General features: G+C 45.5%; 3 protein-coding genes across 6 annotated transcripts in view; 2 read left to right on the top strand and 1 right to left on the bottom strand.

Annotated features, from left to right (window-relative positions):
• Positions 1-10,114, top strand: part of Snr1 (SWI/SNF related, matrix associated, actin dependent regulator of chromatin, subfamily b, member 1) — a 31,953-nt gene extending 21,839 nt beyond the window's left edge. For all 3 annotated transcript variants that reach the window (XM_077677324.1, XM_077677325.1, XM_077677326.1), the window contains 5 exons: positions 1,257-1,384; positions 3,321-3,487; positions 4,495-4,685; positions 7,850-7,981; positions 9,406-10,114. In XM_077677324.1, coding sequence (XP_077533450.1) covers positions 1,257-1,384; positions 3,321-3,487; positions 4,495-4,685; positions 7,850-7,981; positions 9,406-9,445 — 658 coding nt within the window. In that variant the 3' untranslated portion in view covers positions 9,446-10,114. The remainder of the gene's footprint in view (positions 1-1,256; positions 1,385-3,320; positions 3,488-4,494; positions 4,686-7,849; positions 7,982-9,405) is intronic.
• A 9,141-nt stretch (positions 10,115-19,255) lies between these two features.
• On the bottom strand, positions 19,256-20,523 carry Ox (ubiquinol-cytochrome C reductase complex subunit oxen). Its single transcript, XM_077677323.1, has 2 exons — positions 20,264-20,523; positions 19,256-19,426 (listed from the first exon to the last, which is right to left on the bottom strand). The coding sequence occupies exons 1-2, from the start codon at positions 20,408-20,410 to the stop codon at positions 19,391-19,393; spliced, it is 183 nt and encodes a 60-aa protein (XP_077533449.1). The 5' UTR covers positions 20,411-20,523; the 3' UTR covers positions 19,256-19,390.
• Positions 20,524-20,705: 182 nt separating this feature from the next.
• Positions 20,706-22,792, top strand: part of Tfb4 (transcription factor B4) — a 28,767-nt gene continuing 26,680 nt past the window's right edge. Inside the window, exons 1-4 of one of the 2 annotated variants that reach the window (XM_077677320.1) lie at positions 20,706-20,895; positions 21,020-21,090; positions 21,308-21,414; positions 21,522-21,646. In XM_077677320.1, coding sequence (XP_077533446.1) covers positions 20,886-20,895; positions 21,020-21,090; positions 21,308-21,414; positions 21,522-21,646 — 313 coding nt within the window. In that variant the 5' untranslated portion in view covers positions 20,706-20,885. The remainder of the gene's footprint in view (positions 20,896-21,019; positions 21,091-21,307; positions 21,415-21,521; positions 21,647-22,792) is intronic. The other variant, XM_077677321.1, reaches the window with a different exon arrangement.

Genomic DNA, 22,792 nt, shown 5'->3' with positions numbered 1-22,792 from the left:
AATTTCTATCTGTTTCACTGCACTTTACAGTTGCTAGAATAAATTCTCAGTCACACGTGTCTCTTCTAAAGTTGTCTGTTTAGAGTTTGTTTCAAGTCATCATGTAGTTTTAGTTGCAGAGCTTCTTATACCCCTGTCACACTGGCACTTTCAATCGCAATTGAATTGATCCGGATCGAGCTCAATCCGGATTGGTCGCTGCTACACGCCAGTTTCAATCGCGATCGAGCCTGATCGAGCTCGAACTCAATCCTGGTTTCTCAAGCGCGATCGAACAAAAGCGGTGATACTCTCGTCCCCACTGAGTAATGGCACAGAAGGTGACAACTTTAACTAACTCCACAGATTGTATCAAATAACTTAACTCAAATAAACGTGCAATAGCATTTATATAGGTATACCTGAAACCATGCAAAGTTACCAGGCGCCGGCCACAAAATACATTTTTGGCGTACATGAGTGCAACTGGGGCAACTTCTCAATCAGGATTGAAATGTGCCGTGTAGCAGCGGCGATGCGTCGAGGGCGCTTGAAAAGTCAATCATGGTTTGCTTCAATCCGGATGGGAAGTGCCCGCGTGACAGGTGTATTACATATGTGTTGAAACCCATGCTTTGCTTGTTTTGTGTTGAAACCCATGCCTTGCTTATTTTGTGTCGCATCTGTGTCGCCTGTCTTGAGCCAGTCAAGGCCCACTCAAAGTGGACATTTTTGCAACGGCCACAACAACCGAAGAATTTGTGTCCTAGCATACACAAAGCTGTATGCGCTGTCACCCTGTCACCCACTCAGTCTAGTTCAGGGGGAAATGTTCAGTGTAGTTGGGAGTGGGAAAATACGCTGAAAAAAGAAAGAAAGAAAGAAAGAAAAGTCCCCAGATCAAATTGCCTATAAGCAGTGGTCCTGAATGATAGGCATGCAAAAGTGGCCCTCGAAGAGCTCTTGTGGTCACCAGAAAATCACACAGCTTTTTGTTCTCCCTCTCTCTTTCCCTTCATTTATGCCCTCATGTTTTTCCTGCCAGTATATGATTTAGAAACCCATACACCTCATGATTAAGTCGTGCAGAATGCCAAACACTGAGCACACTCTTTTCTAGTTTTTGTTTACTTGGGGCCATTTCTTCTGAAAATTTTCGGGTAAGGCAAGGGTGAAAGGGAGGAATTTGTTTTTTCCCCATGCCCACTGTGCACTAGTAGGCTCTGGTCTATCCTTCTCTCTCCCTCTGGTGGTAATTTGTGAATATGCCTGCCCAGATATGATGACCTGGACCCGGCTACACTGCACGAGAACTCTGCCCAGCCAGAGGTTCTTGTTCCAATTCGTCTGGACATGGAGATTGAGGGCCACAAGCTACGTGACACCTTCACCTGGAACAAGAATGGTGAGTTGCTGGTGTCCAATTTCTTTTCTTTTTTTGTTATCATTATGCATGAAATGCCTTCTTGCTGTCACTGCCTTGGGTCCATTCACTTTTGCCTGCCCGAACAGAAAACAAGTGAATTTTGTCCAGTATTGTTTGCAATGGTATTTCAAGGTACAGTAAAACTTCATTACAAGAGACACTCAAGGGACCCAGGAAACTTGTCTCTTGTAGCCAAGGTCTCTTGTAACCAAAAATTCTTAAAACAGTGCGTAGTCGAACATGACCACTTTGTTATAAATCGAAGCGTATTCAGACGGGTCGACAATAAATTTCTCACTATGGCTAAAAAAAGTAAAAAGTCATTCATAGTAGTTCTAGGGACTGCAGACTGTGTTAGCTTCCTTCCTAACTTTTAGGTAAAGCACTTCACTTTGCAAGTGTTCCTGTTCTCACAATCTCACTATACTGTTAAAGGGCTGTTAGACAATTGTCAGCCTTAACTGCCGACCCTTTCTGTCCTACAATACCCTCGTCATCCTACTCCTCTGGTTCATCCTCTAGGGCACTATTTACTTGTGCCGGGATCACATGATCTGTAGGCTTCTCGAACACACAGTTTTCAAAAGTTTCTGGAACCTCTGCAGCCTCTTGGATGCCTTCTTCTTTAGGGCAGTTTTCCTCAAGGTCCTTCATATAAGGCCCCCCTTCATCGTGTCTCTTCTAAATATTAAAGAATTTACTCAAGGGAGCACAAAAAGTTGCCATTAGTAACAGAGTGTCTCTTGTAACCATGTCTTGTATGCAATGTTGCTAACATGGTGAACGTAGGAAAACCAACCAAACCATTTTCAAATGTCCCTCATAACCAAGTGTACAAGGTTCTACTGTAACTCTGAATGTGATAGTATTCACCTCATGGGCATGAGTGTAATACGTGTCCAAAAAGCATTGTCTCGTTCCCCATTGTACCATCCACTGGATGTGTTGTGGGTGAATTAGTGCAAGCTCATAGGCTGGCTACTAAAGCTGAGAAATCATGCACTGGGCAGAATTTGAGCTCAGCGTCTTCAGTGCTATGCGGTGGTGTTTGGGTCATCATCATCATCCTATTTGTGATACTTGCAAGACAAAGGCCCCGCGCATAGACTTCTTGATGTGCAAATTTATCCCTTGCCTCCAAAATTTCTTAGTTCAACCCTCCATTGAGCGGTCTTCACCTGTTTCTAGTTCCATCTCTCGGTGGCCCCCCTGTTACCCAGATGTTCCACCTGTTGTCAGTCTCTCCATTATTTGCCTGGCCCGAGTCCATTTCTTTCCTGCATTTGGATGCTCGTGTTGAAATTAGAACACGTCTCAGCTCCGATCAGCGGAGTCCATGTGGACCCTGGCTTCCTACACACGTGTCTGTGGCGTGGCCTTGAAGCTTTTGTGTTACAAATCTCCACATCGTTTTCTCCAGGGAGGGCTGAGGAAATCTGTGCTACTGTGCTTTTTTTTTTTTTTTTTGGTATTATTTCTGAGGAGTGTCCTTATTGACCATGAGCAACACATGTCGCCATTCATTCTCATCTGGGCTTGTTTTTTACTTTTTTGGTTTGCTCACTGTGGGTTTCAGGTTATTTTTGCCTTCGCATTTTATGGTTATGCTTCACTGTCAGGGCTTTGCTGCTGCTTTAGGCCGTGTTTCGCAACACCTGCTGCAGCACTTCCACAAGAAATCATGCACACGGGCACTGTTGTGTGATAGCAGGCCTCGTGTAATGTGTATTTTACAGTAGAGGGAAAGCTTTGTACGTAGTGTGGTCAGAAAGGTTGTCATACTTGATACATGGTGATACATGGTGTACCAGTGTAATGTCAAAAGTTTGACTTGACTTTATGGGGTTTTCCTGAGTGGTTCTCTGGCACTAAGTTCAAGCTCTTACCTTGTGCTTTTTCGCCTTTCTGTTTCTAGAGTCGCAGATTACACCGGAGCAGTTTGCCGAGATCCTCTGTGATGACTTGGACCTGCCCCCCTTGTCATTTGTGCCGGCCATCTCCCAGTCCATTCGTCAGCAGATTGACGCCTTCCCGACCGACAACCTGCTTGATGACCAGACTGACCAACGGGTCATCATTAAGGCATGTTCCGTTTTCTCGACATTTTGTATGCAGCATATTGAAGGGACACTAAAGTGTCAAATCAAGTTAGCCTATATTTGTAGATTGGAGTGCCATGAATACGCGTATGCCATTTGCAGCAGCAACTGTTTATTAACGCAGAAAATGCCAAAAGCACGAAAACAGGTATAATTGGCTTGTGCACTTTCCCACACCGTGATTTGTGACATCACAAAAAGTTATTGGTGAAACGATTCCGATAAAGCTTGCCTAAGCATTCTTCTTAAATATTCACTAAAGTAGGGACATGTATACGTAATAGAAGTGTGTGTGTGTGTGTGTGTGTGTGTGTGTGTGTGTGTGTGTGTGTGTGTGTGTGAGAGAGAGAGAGAGAGAGAGAGAGAGAGAGAGAGAGAGAGAGAGAGAGAGAGAGAGAGAGAGAGAGAGAGAGAGAGAGAGAGAGAGAGAGAGAGAGAGAGAGAGAGTGAGATATGTTCTTAAACAGAAGCAAGCTTCAGCTAGGAAACATTATCAGAAAGATGGCAACAATATAGTAAAGGCTAAGGCTCACTCTGGGTGCTTTGCACAAGGTCGCGGGTTTGATTCCTGGCCGCCACGGCCGCTTTTTTGCTGAAGGTGAAAAGCAAAAACGCTTGTGTGTACGAGATTTCGAGATCCCCAGGTGGTCAAAATTAATCTGGAGCCCTCCACTATGGCGCACCTCATCCCCTCCGTTGCGTCGGCACATTAAACCCTGCAATCAATCAATCAATCAACTCTGGGTGCTTTCTGGTGTGCTCTTTAATTAAAAGAACATCACCCCAAAATGGAAGGGAAAGCAGGGGAGAGAAATGCAAGCTTTTTAATTAATTATTTGTCGCTCCTCAAACAAAGCATCCTTGGCTGTTGAACAAACCCTGAGAGAGCTACGGAATGCGTGATCTTTCAATTAACACAAAAGGTGTCCCTTCACTCGCAAAAGGCCAACCTGCCTCATTCCATTGCCCCCTCTTGCTCCAAATTTCCAGCTGAACATCCACGTGGGCAACATCTCGCTGGTGGACCAGTTTGAGTGGGACATGTCCGAGAAGGAGAACAGCCCCGAGCAGTTTGCGCTCAAGCTCTGCTCCGAGCTGGGCCTGGGCGGTGAGTTCGTCACCGCCATCGCCTACAGCATCCGCGGACAGCTCTCCTGGCACCAGCGCACCTACGCCTTCAGGTGGGTGGCCGCCCTTCAAGTTTGCAACATTTCGTCCCTCTTAATGGCCTGCTGTGTGGCACTGCTCGCCCAGACATCAGTATTTTCAGTTGTTTTACCCTGTGTTTTTCATTGCTCTTTCCGTCCTTTCTACTCAAATTGAGCGTTGATTATTTTTTGATGTAGTTCCCTGTGCAAGGCTTTCTAAGATAGCTTAACCTTTTGATACACAATATGTGTCTGTGCTGCATACAAATTTTCTTTACTTACCAGAGATAAGAAAGGTGTTTGGAAACAAATGACACTGATGTATTATAAGTCGAACATTCTGAGATTGTTTTGTTGAGTTGTGCAACGTGTTAAGTGGGTACTGTACCATTGTGAGGCATTTAATCACGCTGCCTCCACATTTTCAAGGCATTTTGATGAGGTTGTCTTGATGCAGAATAGTGTGTTAGGATTTATAAGCCTATATTTTTGGCTGTGTACTAACAATGCTTTACTTTTACTTGTTTGGCAGTGTACTGCTTAATAAAAACTTTGAAATTTAAATGGATTTAACTGTATAAATTTGACAAATTCTTGCCCTATTAAGGGTGCTTGCTGTGTTTACAAAAGGTATAAAATGAGTAAGTGGTCCTCACAAAGAAAGTATTTGCACTAAATCGTCTGTAGCTTCTTGGTGCTAGATATGCTATATATGGCAAGGCGCTGCAGATATCAAGTTTTTCAACCAAGCTACAAAAAATAGCATCGAAAGGGAAGTAAAACGATTCATTAATGGTCGTCGTTTTATTTCACTGCTTTCTTGTGGCTCTGAACTATGTGTCTATAAAGGGTCTGGATTAAGTCGCGAAGAATATATCTGTTAAGCCACCATCATCTAGGGATGGGCGAATATAGATTTTGAGGTTCGAAGCGAATTCGAAGCGAATAGTGGTTTGGTCGAATAATTTCGAATCGAATAGTTCGAATAGTACACATTACAAATCACAAAGACAAATGAGCAACTTGTGACCTGACTAATGTACACAATTTTTTCTAATAAGAACTCACGTAGGCACAGCATTGTGTAAAACTATTACCAGTTGAACATTTATTGCAAAATCTTACACACAGCTTTCCTTTGCTGTATTCACAAGTTTTCATGAAGAAATGCCTTTTGCGCCACATGCTCTAGGTGCAGCAGTTTCCGCCGGCTGCTCATTCACAAGTTTAAGTGCCGCCTAGAAACTCGCAGAGTTAAGCGCCGCCAAGAAGCTCCGCTAAAAAAAGAAGTATTGTAGCCACTAGTATCCTCGGCCGTAGCCAAGCAAAGCGCAAGTGGCTGACCGCCATTTTGAATAGGCTCGCTTAGTGCGGCACTGAGCGAGCCTATTCAAAATGGCGGCATGCCTATTCAAAGTGGCGGCCTGTACAAGTCTGCTGGCATGCTGCTGGCTTGGTGCCGCTATGTTCGGAGCGGTGTCGTTTCAGTGCCGCCTTTTTTTTAACCTAAAGTGTGCTGGCGGCCGAGAGCTTCGTCGAACCTCTAGGCAAGGCAGCAACTCGGCAGTGCCGGCACTGATAATAGAAATGTCCGCGTTGGTGGGTCTTGAGCCAAGCCTGGGGTAACTCTCGGAAAGCTTGACCGAAAAGCTTGGCTTTTAGCTGCCTATTCGGGAGCATCGAATAATTCGAAAATATCGAATATCTGCATTCGGATCGAAGCGAATAACGAATAGAGAGCTATTCGATCGAATATTCGACAATACCGAATATTCGCTCATCCCTACCATCATCATAAAATACTATATTACGTCAACGTTCTGAGTGCCCACAGACAGTTGTTATGAAAATGGCAGTTGTCTGTTCTGATGGGTGCCCCATAGTCTGTTTGGCATTGTCATACAGATCAGGCCTCTTTCAGCTTGAACTGGTGTGATTAAAAGAAGTGGTGCAATTGAAAGATATTTAAAGCTTAGTTGACCTTATAAGAATTGCTGAGTGAAGCTCTTTTTTACGCCTTCTTTTTTCATAAGACAATGTCATTATTGCAAAAAAAAAAAAACGTACATATGACATGGTGCATCGTCATTGCCATTATGTGCTGCTCCTCTCTATCATCAGAGGCAGTTATGAGTCACCCCTTAACTTCCAATAAAGACGACTGGCACCTCCTGAGCAAGAGGCGAGTACAGTGTAGGCCGTTTATAACGTAACCGCTTATAGTGCAGGACCAAATATAACGCGGGTTTTTATGACCACTGCTGGTTGGCCTTCCATAGAACTTCACGCATAAGCATACCGCTTCAAACGCAGTTGCCTGGAGCATAGTACCGTTTATAGTGCAGTCTTGGGATGGGTCCACTGTTCGAGCAGCGCAGCTGGGGTGTCGCTTTAGGGTCGGGGGGGGGGGAAGAAGGAAAGAAAGAATGATGGATTGAACCGTACGACACAATGCGCGCTCACACCCTTTAGTTTGCGATAACCACAACCGCCCCTGGGCTCGGCACACTTCTGAAGATAGCGAGCCCCCCCATTGTGCAGATAAGCAACTGCCCTTTCCCTTTTTGAACATCTGGAGATGGTGAGCTGAGGTTTCCACTACCTTTACGTTGTGCTGCAACAGCCTTCAGCATCTCAAGGCGGAGTGAAAAACAAAATTCGGGTCGCTTTCTTTCGTGTCTTGTCACGGTGTGTCCTTGGCATAAGTCTGGCTTTTTCCCTCCCTGCGGCGTCCATTCTTCTAGACACTAAGAAACGCAGATCCCCCCAAAACACAAACACAAAGTATAAGTTGTCGCGCTCACGGTTTGTGAGACTGCACAGCAGCGTCTGATGTGAAAAACAAAAGATGAAATAAAGGTTCTACCTCTGTTTTTAAGTGGTGTTTGGTGAAAGGTAGGTTGCGATATGGTTGGATTCATGCATGGTTTGTTTATAGTGTGGATTTTTGCGGCTCCCACAGCATACGGTATGAGCGCTCTACACTGTACCTAGGTATGAAGTAGAATGACTCTCCATTGTCCTCTCCCTCATCCCCCTTCATGACGAGGCAGTGATGTGCTATTAAGCAGAATGATGGGCGTATTCGTAATTGCTCCCCTCGAGGAGACAGTGTGTTCCCATTTGTCATGTTAGTACAGCATAGAAATGCCCCCTGCCTGAGCCCATGTGTGTGTGTGTCAACCTTTGCTGTGCAGCGAGGCACCCCTGCCCACGGTAGAGCTTCCATTCCGGACCCAGACTGAGGCCGACCAGTGGTGCCCGTTCCTGGAGACACTCACAGACGCCGAGATGGAGAAGAAGATCCGGGACCAGGACAGAAATACTCGGTGAGAAGGAGGACTTGCTTGGGCAGAACTAGTTGAAAGGGGTTATATAGCATGCATAGGGGAAAGAGATCACTGAAGAGCTGTCAGCTTCCAAGACATCACTGTGCGGAGCAAGGGCTTGAGTGGCGTGAAAGCTGCATTTGCAGTTACATGGCGTGTTGCCACCTATCTGAGTTTAATTTTGTCAGCCAATCACGGACAATACAAACTGTGGCCTAATGTAATAGAAAACGCAGGAAACAACTTTCTGGCAAGGCTGCACAGAGTTTTTTCGATGCTTGGCAGCTGTGATGCATGACTGATGGCATAGCTGTTGCCTAAAGAGGTCAGTGTGCACAAACACAATTTATAAAAAAAGGAATAGTGGGATTCTAGCATGGGCTATGAGGCATGCTGTAGTAGAGGGCTCCAAATAAATTTTGGCCACCTGGTAATCCTCGACATGTGCCAAAATATCAACACACAGCATTTTGCTTTTCACCTCCACCTGAATAGCAGCCACTGCAGCCAGGATATGGAACCCACATATTTGGGCTCAGCAACATTGCAGCAATAGTTTGGGATAAAACACTAGAAAGGAGTGTGGTTTGTTGTGGACAACTGCAAGTTTTCTTTGTCGAGGCTGTTCTTGGCAGCACACTAGAGATTCTCTGTGATGTTAGGACAAAACGGTGACTCCATAAGCCGTGCCTTTAATTTTTTACTTGAAGCTGCGCTGCTACAACTTGCTCATAAATGCCATCTGCAACTTTTCTTTTCTCTCGCAGTGCACACATTCCTTTCTTAACATTTTCAGCCCTAATTTTTTTTTATTTCAAGCAAAACAATGTTTTCTGTGTGTTTTTCTAAGTTTTAAAGTCCCATAAGCCCACAAACAAACAATAGAGCCAGAAGTGCAAATATTAACATTTATTGTGGTAAATAATAGGACATCTGGCAATAACAAATTTTATGTTGAGCAAAGACATCACATTTGCATATTTTCCTAAACGTTATGACTACATGAACCTTCAAACAAAAAATGGGCTTCGTAGTACACGTATTTATAGATTTACAGGCTTGGTAATAAAACTCGGACCGCCATTTTTTTTTATAGCCTCACTGTTGTTTTTACGTCTTCAGTGCAGATTCTTCTTTGTAGCGTCCAGCTCCACTAAAATTAAACAACAGTTATATCTGTCGTAATAGGCATCATTGAAGAACGATTCCCCAGAGAACTATCAGTTTTGATTTCATTCCCTATGCGCTAGAAGAACTTTTAGGTGATGGGGTCAATTGACACCACCAGGGCCGAAGGGTAAATGCACTCTCGGCCTTGGCCTTCAGCTGTGCTTCGACTTGTGTTGCCTGGAGATTATTGTTGGCAACTGCATTGCCAGAGACTAGCGGCTGTTCTGAGTGTCTTCTCTCCCTCTCTCTCGCAGCCGCATGAGAAGACTCGCCAACACAGCTCCAACATGGTAACGCGACAGCAATGCCTCTGGGGAGTCATCGTCATGTGCCGACTACTGCACTGCAGAACCATGGATTGCAGGGTGACTGGAAAGGAAAATGCGAGAGAGTGCTCAGGCTCAAAGACACAGCGGCTGCTATCGGGCATTTCTACCCAACCATTTGAGCATATATGTTGGGGCATGGTTCAGAGCACCTGTACATACGCATGTTGGGTTGTGCTTTTCACTGCAGAAGTACCTCAAAACTTGCCATTAGGTGCTCGGTTGTGCACAGACAGCCTCATGCGAGTCAGTATGCTGTTAATAGCGCAGCTCAAATAGGTTGTTGTTTTAGTCGTTCTTGCAGCCTGCCTGCAGGCAGTGTACTCGTTGCCGAATTTCTCCATGATTATGCCTGGATAGGGTAACTAATCTCTTTCTCCACTGGCAGGGTTGCTGCAGTTCAGGGCTAAAGGCCTGCCTTTTTATTTGCCTTGGCCTGTGCACTCTGTTGTTCGTAATATTTGCCCGCCCTGTACGGGCATTTCTTTCCCTGCGAAGTCTGTACATAAGGAAAGCGCATCTGCATGTCATTGAACACCTGGAAGTGGAAACCAGTGACGTTGTAGCATTTATATGTTGTCATTCCTTCGCTACTCAATTCTGAGCTGTGTAAATTAAAAAAGGAAAACTGCAACCACGGCTGGCTGTCTGTGATTTCTGATGTATATTCGGACCGTCACACCTGGCAGATGTGCCCTTTTACAAATTGGGGTGCCTACACGGGCACCAAACTGAGCTGCATTGCCAACACCGAAGTAGCAGCTTCTGGCATATTAACTAATGTGGAGACTTGCCTGCTCTCTCTCTCTCCTCCCCCCTCCCCCCCCCCTTCCCCACTAGTTTATTTTATCACTGGGTGGTGCAGCCCCTGCAACTTGCCTTTCGACCACAAAATGGCCAGTGTGGTTACAGGCGCAATTAGTTTTTGTGCTTCACTTTCGAAGAAATGTAAACGCCGAAATTGTACGAGAGTCATACTGATGCAACTGAGGGCAAGATTACGTCAGGTGCCAAATATTCTGGAGTTAAAGATAACACAGCAGTATCACTGAACGCAGGTTTTTTTCTACTGTGAATATCCCATTGTTTAGAGCGCCATCCTATGGCACTCTGGCTCAGCACTATGGCCATTTGTATGACTTTTGAATAGTATTTAAGACTAGGCTGGCACAGGGCAGAGCGTGTGCCATTGTGGTTCCGTCTTGGGTTACAGATTCCCAAGAGTGGTAGTTCGAGTGCAGCTTGTGCCTCCTCTTAATTATAATTTTCATGGCTTAGGTATGTTTTTGATGTTCTAAATTATTGCTTTCTGATCATTAGGTTAGGGCACGTTACGCTACATTAGGGAGAGCGAAGTAGTGCCTGGGTAGTGCGCGAACCGCCAGTGGATGTCGCTTTAGGGGAGCACTTAAGGACCTTAAGTGCTGCAGTTGCACTAAGGCTGATATCACGGAGTAAGATAAAAAGGAGCGCCGACTGTGGCCCAGAAAAAATCATTTGCGAGGGACAATAATGTCCCCGCGCAACCGTCCACCCAACTTTCATTTTGCTCTCTTCCTCTTTCACGTCCCTCTCGTAGTTGCGGCTTTTACGTTGCTCTCCCCTTGCTCGCTCTCCGCAGCGGCTTGTTTCCCTTCGCCGCGACATCTGTCTTCTAACATGCCGAACTCTGCGCGCACTCACGAGACGCACGCGGAATCTAAATCACGATGCGCGGCTGCAATGAGCGGCGGGGTAATCGCGTACCGCTACTTATGTGATGACTGCTTATTCTCTAACAGGGAGCATTTAGTGTGGAATAGTCAAGGTGGGCTGAAAAATATCGATATATCCTAGGGGATCTGAGATGAAATCGTACGACAACGATTTCGGAAGAACCACACAAGAAATGAGCCAGAGTAATATCGCACACTGCAACTTGCACTCTAGCCCGATTCGGCTTACGTTAAAGCGGTACAGCGCAAATATCGCTCCTTCTTGGTGTGCGCTACCCTGCCGCACGCTGAACGATTTATGCTTCTTCTGCACACACGCAACGTTTATGTCCGCAGTCGACATTGGCGTGCGGCAATGATGCATACAGTTCCACTCAAGAAATGTACAGCTGCCACCTCGCTATGAGTATGGAAAGGCGCTGTCGCGTCATTACGCGAGCAAAGAATTTCTAACGCTATCTTAGCTTCAACCCGCGTCGTAACTTGCTGCCCGATGTTCACTGTCACTGTGCGGTCATGTAATCTTGTCGATGCCGCCAGCGGATACCGCCAGATGCATTGCTGAGCAACGTGTTCTGATGATCTGATTTGTGAAAATAAATTTGTTCTGGAATAAAGAACAAAGCCGGATAATGACCTATAGTGCATCATAAGAAGTGCTTGCGTGTTTTCTAAAATTACATTGAATTTAAATTAAATTAAATTTGTATCATGTGCCAAATCTGCACCTGTCTTATTATTTTATCTTATTAATGGCTTGACGGAAGTCTGCCCCGTGCATGTCGTATCTACCTGTCGTAATTAACAGGTGCACAACCAGTTGAAGGGTCGCAAGTACTCAGAAATTAGAGGGGGAGGGGAGAAGGCAAGTGATGTGTCGAAAAAGCGTGCAACATATTGGTACTAAGTGGAGTTGTGATACGGAAACATTTATCGAAGCGTCCCCCGCGTGCCCCTGGCGTGGTTGTTCTGGCACTACTCACAACTAGCCTGAATTGACGAAAGAAGCAGCTGTTCATGCAGTTCAAATCGTTAAGTTGATTTGAAACTCAGTGTTGCCTTGAAAAGCACCTAGCCCCAATCATCATTTCTCAAACACTCCGCAATTTAAGTGCGCTCTGCACCAAGGAGCAAGCTGCTTTCGTCTGTGGGGATGTAGTTCTCTGGAGCGCCACGCGCTATACAGTAGCGTGGTATGCAGTACTAGCAGTACGCATAATGCAATGCATGCTGTCGTATGCAGTTTCAAAAGAGAAGAAAAAAAGCTCCCGCGTGATACGAGCAGAGATACTGAAACAATTCGGCATGTGAGCTCACTGTTTAGCATTCATTCCAATTTTGAGCCAGCAAGTTTAGTTTGCAAGTGGCGAGAAGGTGGAGGGCACTTTTAAAATCGCTATTTGTTAGAACTACTTGGCTTCTGTTGGCTTTTGTAATACATGTAGCGCACAACAGAATTCCCATTCGCCAATTTACGGAATGTAGGGCCATTCGCGGCCCGAAGTGCGGAAAAGGAAGCGTTTCTTTAGCGGCCAGATGTCTGAATGTGGTCGCTATATTTCGTATTCCCGTTCCGCAAACAAATACTTAACGTATCTTCGCCGTACGACAACTTAATTCCGTCGGGTACCGGTTACCTGCAGAAGGCGCTGTAGAACCAGTTAATCAGGCCCGCAACGGACGCGAAGCTGCGCCAAACGAACCGCCTCCGAAGCAGACGACAAATTCATCCAGAATGCGCCTCGCCGTCACGCCCCGTGAACTTAGCAGCTTCGGAGCATAGGGACCGCTGCGCCATTCGTAGCGCCATCTACATCGTGCTCCGCGGCTGAGGGACATTAAGGGGCCGTCAAAGAGAGCGAAGTCGGCGCTCCTGTTTATCTTACTCCATGACTGGTATGCACTATATGCAGGTCTACTGATGTTTGGGGTCACCCTTAGTATCTCGAATTGATAATATCGATGCATGGTTTTTTTTTTTTTTTTCGTACCCATTAAAGAAGAACGGCCACCATGGCTGGGAATTTAACCCCCAACTTTGTACGTAGCAACACACTTCAGCATTGGGTGCCCACAGCGAATCCAATGCAGACACTGCGGTGGTAGAAATGAACCATTTCCTGGACATGAGCAGCCTTGTAGCTGCACCACTTCTAGCAACCAACGGACAATGGCAGCATCTCAACGCAATGCCCCCCCAAAGGCAGGCTGGCACTGTACAAGTGCTTTCGGAACGCACGGCCACCAGTAACACAGGTTAGCCCATCAACCTTGCCTACCTGATGTTTGCGCACTGCTCTAATACCTGCAGATTTTTGGCGCTAGGGATTACACTGCCCTTTGTGTGCTCTAGAGGAGAGCTGAGACATGACATTAAATGTTCGAAGACAATGTAGCCAAGGAAGTGACACTGCACTTGCCCCGAGTGTCTGCCCTTATCTCGATATATGCAACTAAAAAAGATGGAGGCTGGTGCATCCCGCTAGTTTCCTGAAAAGGGGGGAAGGGGGGGTTGCCACTTGTGAAAAGCCTGTTCAAATTGCAGGGCTTAATTAAAGGCCAACTGCAGTAAAATTTCACTTCAGCCAAATTTATTTTGAGCGTACAGTACGTACCACCAAACTAACTGGGGCGTCACTGGCTGCCCCATAAAATGCCTTGTTAATCAGTTGGAAATGTTTAAAATAGCTCCACCGCAGACACTGCACCTGCCGGCGGATCATGCGTACAGCCATGAAGCGCAAGTGACATTGCTGCCGGCCGGGTGCTTGTTCCTCCCACCAGCCAGGAGAACCGGTTGAGCTCTGCTGGGCTATAGTGTTCTAGAAGGGGTTCTAGTGTTCCCTCTAGGACACTATAATATTGCGACCAGGTGTAGTACGTTAGAAATGAGTTGCCGATATAAACGTCCAGTTCAAGTATTCCTTCAACTTTTGGCCTGGCGGCTGAATTGAGGGACAGACAGACCAAAATGTTCGCGTTTAATTAAGTAGCAATGCAGCTTTCCTAGCAGTGCATATAAGTGTAGTAATGAAGCCAACTTTAACATGGGTTTAACATGTAGGCTAGAGCAGGTTGCTTGTGAACCAAGAGCTTTGTGGGGAAGTATTCACAAAATGATGGGGTATGCGTGGTCTGCGGAAAAGAAACAGAAACTATGCGGCACATAGTGCTAGAATGCGAGGGTATCCATCCAAATCTACATGAGGAAAGTATTCGGCTTCCAGAAGCCCTAGGATTTAAGGGTAGCACAGAGGAAGTTGACTTCAAGGCTGTCGAGGCGACGAAAAGAAGATTGGAATGCTGGTGGACAAAAATCAGAGAGGGAAATATTGCCTAGGACAGTTACCACCTGTAACAGGAAAAAAAAGTATTGTGTGCCTAGTACGTTTTTTGTGCCTGCCCTAAGCAGCGCTAGTATTAAACCAAGAGTATAAAACATAGGTATTTAGGCCTTTTTGGTAAGATGACACATCATCACCTCGCTACAAAGGGGAAACCAATAGCAATCATCATCATCATTAATGCCTGTGTGGCTACGAGCAAGGTAAATGGCAGGCCAACGTTAGCCCTAATGTTGTGCTCTGAGGGCCAGTGTCGTCAACCGGTACCCACAGCTTGACGTCCAATGAGCGACATTGCCTGGCACGTTGTTAGGCCTAATAACATTCTGACATCCACTCAAGGAGACTGGCCAATGACAGGCGCTGCTGTTGGAAGCAAATGGCCGATTCACCAATTGCCATTTAGCTGCAGCATCAACGTACCCACCCATCATTGGCCCGCTCAGGGGGATTGGCCAATGCCGTGAGAAGCTCACAGCCAGTTCACCACTTTCAGTTTGGTTGCCAAGTCGGCATAACCCACAACTCCCACATAACCACTCAAAGAAATTGGCCAAGGGTGATGACAACAGCTGTTGGGAGCTTGTAGCCGATTCGCCAGTACCCATTCAGCTGCGACATCAGCATACCGACTCGCAATTCTCACATCGCTCTTGGAGCTAGGGGATTGGCTAATGACAATGACAGCAGCTACCAAAGGCTCTAGGCTAATTCCCCAACCCCATGACAGCAGCATCAGCGTACCCACCCTAACATATGCTTCTCACACCGTAAAGGAATGCTAGCTTAGACGTTTTCGTCCCTTTTTCTGGGGGGGAGAAGAGGTCAGACCTGCAGGTACCTATGCAGTTTCCAAAGGAAAGGCTTTTAAATTTTTTTAACATTGTTTCTCACAAAGTATACACTGTTGTTAAGATGCTTAGCTGAGCAGCAAGTACCAGTTACAGTAACGGGATGACGTGTGATAGAGAATAAATTAGAGATTTATGACTCATTCGCAATTTTTTTCCTTTTTTTTTCGTACAAATTTTTATACAGGCTATTGATTGGAGATTATTTGGTACGATATTTCACATTACTGCACCACAAAGTTGCAAGTATAATCTCTGCCCATTTTGTAAAGCTTCCTTTTAGGCGGAGGTCTAAATGCCAGATTCCTTTTAAGTGCAGAGCACTTTAGGGGCTCGCCCTGTCATTGTAGCTCGCTCGCTGGACCAAAGTAGAGCCACACGGCATTCCGTCGTCGCGGCGTAACGCAGAGGCTTTGGAAGTTAAGTGGTTTATAGTTATAAGCGTTCGGAACTTGTGAGCCGCTGGCACTTGTCATACATCTTCCCGTTGTTTAGTGCAATGAAAACTCTAAGCGAAAAAAAGTGGCAGTGCAATGCCGACACGTGCGGGACGAAAATCAAGCACTAAAAGAACAGAACTCCCGCTGACGCAGTTTCAGGCAGGGGACTCGTGAGCACTGCAAAGGCGGGAAATTTGAATTGCATTGGGTAGTAGCAGTGAGTGGATAACGGCGCTACTGCCCATTACGGCGAATCACTGCTTTGCACTTCCAATAGCTTTTACATTGAGTAGAACGGCTTTAATTTTTTTTCTTGTTTCTGCCCCCTCAAGAAGAAGAAAAAGTTTGAGAAATCATCTTAAAAACCCACCTCCAACATCGGCCTTCTGTAGGGAATTCAGTCCTCTTTGCGACATCCTCACCTAAACTGGGAGAGCAGAGTAGTAGAAAGGTGAAAGGTGGGGAGAATATGGTGAAGAAGAAAGTCCGAAAAAGTGGAAAGCGCGATCTATACCTCAACCTCCGACGAATGTTGCTGCAGGATAGTATTTTTTATACAAAGGAAGTGTAACCTAGTCGAAAAAGACAAGAAAAATTTCTGTAGCTTGTCATATTTTCACGTGTCGTACTGTTGTCTTGTCGTATTCTTGTCGTGCGTGATTCTGGTGTTCTGCCGTGTTTCGTATTCCTGTCCTGATTTTGATGTTCCGTCGTGCCGAATTCCTGGTGTTCCATCAGTAGTTGCACATGGTTTGAATGGTACTGCCCATTGTGAAGAGTAGCGTAAATGGCAGTTCTGTTGCGACTACAGGAATGCTTGTCGTTGAGAAAATTGACTTGGTTGTTACAACAGAAATATGTGCCGTAACAAGATGGCTTTGTAGTAACAACAGGACTTCTGTTGTCACAAAAAAGTTTTTTGTCGTACAACAGGAATTCTTGTGAAACCTGATCTAGTGGCTCTAGGTTTTTGCGGCATTCCTGTTGTGATCTTAGACTGGGAACGGTGTTTAAAGTTACAGCTACAGTGTAAAAAAGTAACAGTGCTACAGTTACAAGTTCCTCCAACATGAAAGTAACTGGTTACAGTTACAAGTTACTGAAAAAAGCAACTAGTAACTGGTAATGTGTTACCAGTAACTAGTTACTGCCAAAGTGTGTTGGAAAAGAGTGCATCCCAGTCAACGACGAGGATAAGTTTACGCAAAGTTGTGGGATTTCAGTGCAGGCCTTCTTGGAGTTGCTTGGTTTCTACTTAAAATCAACTATTGTAGGATGGCATGACAGTGTCTATGCACAGAGGTCTGAAAACTGCATAGGTTCAAAAGTTTCTCCTGTTAGTGACATTTTCTTGGCTCATGTTGACCGCGCTTTGGAACGGGACTTGGAGGGTTTGGCACTAAAAGCTTTCAGGCTTTTCAATGAATACCTGATGCTTTGTGAGGACTACAATCCTACAAGAAAAATGGTAGACATTTTGAAAGCGTTCAAGCGTCACGTTTTCAGGCTGACTTTTACGTGCGAGTCACTAAAATACAGAACAATCTAGTTTTTGGACCTGTCGTTAAAGTAAGCAAAATCACGTATGTTGGCTCCTAAGCCCGCGATCTAAGCTTTTGCTGAACTCATTGGCCCTTTCTCCTAATTAGCCCTTTTATGTCGCCCAGCTTCTGTTCACATGAATCAGGCACCTTGCTTTCACATGACAGGTGCGTGTTAAAAATCTACTCGCGCGAGTTTGGGCTTGCGGAATACCTAATTGTAAATTTTTTAGCCCAAATTTGCAATGCTGTAGCCATTTTGTACGCTACTGGGCTAGTAAAATTCAGGGCCAGTTCAGGGCGAGTAAAATTCATCCGTGCTTCAAGCATTGCACAGCATTAGAGTGCTCATTTCTGCGCACATGCTTGCCGCTGTAAGTCGTGGCAGGGTAACCCCTGTGTGGATATTATTTTGTGAACCAATGAACAACAGTACAGACCATTCCCAGAGGTTACGCTCGTTAAAACACTGACGCAGCTACACCAGAAACAAATAAAGCACATCAACAAATTCAACAAGCAATATGTAGGGCCAAAATTCCAAGATTTCGTGCCCCCGTGTAAATATATAGGTCGGCCTTTATCGACCGGTTTGGTATTCCCGTAGATTTATATCGATTGGGGCGTACACACACGCATAAAATATGAAAATCAAGCCGACTGCACGGTGTCACGCCATAATTCCGGCCTCTGTGTGAATGGGGCTAACAATGGCAGCAGTGCCTCGACTGCGGCGATTTGTACAGGCCAGGCTACTTCTGCATTATTCAGTTCCGCTTGATGCACCGCCCGCCGCCGAAGGACCTATTCCCAAGGGATGACACCACGGTTCCATGGATGAAAAAGCGGCTTGAAAGCACCAAACGAACGCACATTCCACCATTTACCGGAGCTCACTGCGCTGTTTACTGCAGAAAAAAGAAATCCGCAGCTTTTGGACTTTGTACGACCACTGAATCCAGTTGTGATAGCTAAACCATTGTGATACCGATAAAGCTTGCTAAACTTGCCAATAAACAAAATTTAACTGCCTCTCTCTGCTGGTCAATGCAAACATACGCGGGCCGTCTGCTCTTGTACTACCCACACCGTAAAATCTCGAGAGGACGCTGCATGTCCGCCAAATGATGCTTAAGAACTAAGGAAGAGCTTTGTGGGGAAGTGCAGACAAAATGACGAGGTATGTGTGGTCTGTAGAAAAGGAAGAGAAACTACACGGCATATTGTGTTGGAATGTGAGTGTATCCATCCAAATCTACATAAGGGAACCAGAAGCCCTAGGATTTAAGGGTAGCACAGAGGGAGTTAGCTTCAAGGCTGTCCATACGACTAAAGGAAGATTAGAATGCTGGTGGACGAAAAGCAGAGAGGGGAATATGGCTTAGGACAGCTACCACCTCTGACAGAAAAAAAGTATTTTGAGCATGCCCTACGACTAGCGCTATAATTAAACAAAGAGTATAAAACATAGAAACATTAGTGTCTTTGGTAAGATGACATGTCATTAGCTTGTTACATAGGGGATACCGTTAGCAACCAAAGGAATAGAACAGGCAAGTCGGTAGCTGACAACCAACGTCCCAATTCAAAGGGACGGCCCACTAATCATCATCGTCAACAACTCTAGCCAACATTGTTCCAGAGCGAGAGCCCTATTGTTTACTTTGTTCAGTAAAGCGAGTGTTTTCAAACTTTACCAAGAATGATTTCCACGAGAACAATTTCTTAACCACATTTTCACCATGGATTTGTTTTGTCTACTTTGAACGCAAGTGGTCAATGAAGATGCGGGCATATCTGCATTTGGTTGTAATTCGTACTCATGCCTGGAACTTAAGCATATCAATAAAACAGGTGCAGGTAAAGATGTTGAAAAACAACTGCAACTTTGATGTCAATATGGCATTTACTGGGAAGATGTAAATTTGTTGTTTCCCAGAAGCTTCCCTACAGTTCCAAGTTCTTCATTTGCACAATGGTTCTTCCGGAGTCCTGCACATGCCGGTTGTGTTGACGCCGCTGCTACTCGTAGTTATGCTTGATGTCTTTCCACAGTCTCTGCAAAGACAAGAGACAACACTTTCGTAAGAGTTCAGGCACCACATATCTCATTTTCAGGGATAAATAATAAAGTTTCGGTCCATTGTGGTTTGTCGCTGCAACAAACAACTTGCCAAATGAAGTGCACAACTGAAATCGCAACAACACAGTTCGCAGTATGCATGGGTTGTTGAACACCAGCCTTTAAATGGTCCACATTCTTAAATCGGTCAACTTTCTTAAAATGGTCCAAAGAGCTGCAAAGTGTGGCTGAATACGCCAGCCGCACTCTTCAGCAGCCCTAAAGCAATTGGGTCATTTAAATACAGTTTCTTCGTGCCGCCCGTCTTGTACGGGAGCATTCTGATTTTTACTAACCGGCCAAACCGATTCCGCTCTTTGACTAGCTGAAGTCACTGCCGATAATTAACCGTGAATGGCTAGTCAGTGAGCGAAAGCGGTTCGTTCAGAGGCATGGTACGGCAACGAACCACATCGAGAAGTGCACGGGTGAAGACTCTAGCATTACGAAGACGAAAAAAAAAAGTGCGAAGAGTGACTCGGCATAGCTATATAAACAAAAATTACGCCAGAACACTTTTAGTGTAATCCTCTATGCTACCGAATCGAACATTGTTGCGTACAGACCGCATGGGTCTAGTCTTGGTAGACGTGATTGGTTGGCTATGTCGGGCCAGCTAGAGATGCTTAAAACGAGTCTTGGTAGACGTGGTTGGTTGGCTATGTCGGGCCAGCTAGAGATGCTTGCTTAAAACGAACTATTTCAAACTATTAACTTTGTTTTCATCACCTCACGTCCAATACTTGGGTAACATAGCCGTAGTTCAAACATACCCCCTTGTTCGCAGACTCGAAGATGCCATCCGCTATGGCGTCCGAGAAGCGCTCCAAGAAGACTGCGCCCACGATGGTTGCGAACGCAAATGTCGAGGTCCTCTTGAAGACGGTGTTGTATAATGTGGTCATAAAACCGCCGGCCATGGCGAGGAACTTCTAAACGCAGCACGCTGTGCACGGAACGAAGTCGACACCGGCGACCTTGCGAGCTGCAGAACTTGCAGAGGGTATCACAGAACAGGCTTCGGCTTCGGCTGCTTCCGCCTTCGGCTTACGGCTACTTTCTTATAACTGTAAAATAAAATACCACACAATTTATGGAGAAACGTTTAAAATATTTTTATGCGGTGCCTTGTAGTTTGGAACACCTTTTGTCTAAGATTGATAGTTTGCCCCCTTTTTGTTTTGCCGCAAATTATCATCATCATTTGAGCTCAGACTGCGATTGCGTAGTTCGCGCAGTTCGCGAAGTGCACGACGCCGGCGAAATGCACGCCGGCTCTGTCGTATGCCAGTACCGCGTAGAAACAAATAATTGTGGAACGAAGTATTCATCCCTGTTTAATACAACTTTGTAGTCGTCAATACAACTCTCGCAAGAGACTCTCAATTTGCAAAGATGCCTTGTGGTGCGGTATTTCATCTGTGTTTGTGCTCGAGAAAACTGTCTACTCAAGTTTTCACACGGAATTGTCCGTCGCCTCTGCAGACAGAAAGCATGCAAATAATGCGCTTTTTTTGTTTTTGTTACAGAGGATGAAGGAAGCTTGCTGGTCACGATCATTGACACTAACCCGTGTGCGAGTTTACTTCAGGGGGAAGAGGTCAGTGGCGATGCGACCAGGTAGCGATCGGGCCGAATTTGTACAGCAACACTCACTTTTAATTTATTTTCTAAGCTTTGTTTCTGTTTGTCTGTTTGTTTTTTTTCTTAAGATCGGTATATCGCTACATTAGCACTGAGACGCAGAATAATACGTGTTCCTTGCAGTGGTTTACGCTGCGGTTCGCAAATTCTTACTTCGTTTGTTGTTGTTGCAGGGAATGTTGGGCAAGTTTCTCGATGCTGCGACCGTGTTCTGCAACTCCCATCTCATGCTCAATCCGTGCAATAAATTGGCTGTCATCGCCTGCCACTCGCACAAAAGGTACTGCTTGTATAATTAAGACGGACCCCAGTCCTCAATCTCATTGTTGGTTGTAAATTGACTCATTTGTATCTGACTTTTGTTGTTGTTGTTGTTGTCGTTTCCAGCGTTTTTCTGTACCCCAAAGCTCAAGCCTCCGCTCAAGATAGCTGCGCAGTAGATGGCCAGTACGAGCTTTTCACCGACGTCACAACTGCCATCAAGGACGGCGTCAAAGAATTGGTGCTCTCAGGCAAGTGACGGCGCAAATGCTTACTGTTTTCATCCCCACATGGTTCGGGAGCTAAACCAAGGCATCTATCTCATTGCGCAGTTTGTTGAGGCTTACAGTGCGATGTTCGCAGAGTTGGATGCTTAGCATAGTGATTTTCCAGCTGTCATTCCAACCCCAAACCCCAATTGGAATTTTATTTAGGTTTGTTGGTCCGTCAATGAAGACAAGCTTGTAATTGACACCAGCAGTCCTTTTCAAACCACTGTCATTAGTGTTGTGGCACCCAACCATGTAGTACAAAGCTGATTCACTCGCAGCAGCCTCCAGCATGAATGAAGGTTCCATTTGTAGATTTTAGAAGCTGAGATAGGCCTGCCGAACAGCTTATGAATGAAAACAGCGGTGGAGTCCTGCTGTGAGGGCGCAAATCCACTCTAAGGCATCATTCACACAGTCGTTTTTCACCCCATCACATCACCGTCATGTCAACTTCTTCCGTCATGGGCGACGGTTTCTCGGCCGATTTCTCACCGAAAACGGTGCGACGGTGACGGGAAGCCGAGCTCTATGTTTCTGTTCTGACAACATGACGGGACCTTGCCCCGTGGTTAACCAGTCAATCAGAAAACAAATTTGTGTGGCCAAATTTAGCAAAAACTGAGCACACGTAAAAATCTAAGCCATTTTTCTTTACTTTTTAGATTAAGCACGCCCAATTCTAGGCTAAACTGATCACTAGGCAGACGACCCTGTACTCTGATGGAGAGCTCCAGTACGAACGCTACTCCGTTTACGTCTCAGTCGTGAATTTTTGACGTGACAGTGCCGTAACAGAGAAGGTCACGGGCTGTGTGAATGCAAGGCCTAGACTGCGCTTTTGAATGACGCCAAGCTGACAAAGCTGTAACCATGAAATTTGGCCACTGTTTTAATGTGAGAGCACTAAACGGCCTGTTGAGCAAACAAGCCAGCCTCTGGAGCAGCTCGGTGGCTTGTAAACTAGTGTAACTGGGAAGCATTCCATAGCACGTGCTTTGTATTATAAAACATAGAAAAGGACTGTGCTGTATGTGACACATTCCATGGCATGTGCTTCACACCAGTTTAATCGCACAGCTTGCAAACATTACTCACAACACAAAACTCTGCAGTGTTGAGTTGGAA

Source organism: Haemaphysalis longicornis, unplaced genomic scaffold (assembly GCF_048455015.1).
Source record: "Haemaphysalis longicornis isolate Haplotype H1 unplaced genomic scaffold, Haemaphysalis longicornis Haplotype H1 scaffold_7, whole genome shotgun sequence".
In the NCBI taxonomy this organism is placed as follows: Eukaryota; Metazoa; Arthropoda; class Arachnida; order Ixodida; family Ixodidae; genus Haemaphysalis; species Haemaphysalis longicornis.
Note: the sequence above shows the minus strand (reverse complement) of the source record. Positions and strands in the feature narration are given on the sequence as shown.

Excerpts from the sequence above, each read along its gene's own strand:
- Ox (XM_077677323.1), bottom strand. The coding sequence starts at position 20,410 with ATGGCCGGCGGTTTTATGACCACATTATACAACACCGTCTTCAAGAGG. Across the intron at positions 19,427-20,263 it reads TCGAGTCTGCGAACAAGGGG|AGACTGTGGAAAGACATCAA; the intron begins GTATGTTTGAAC and ends TTGTCTTTGCAG.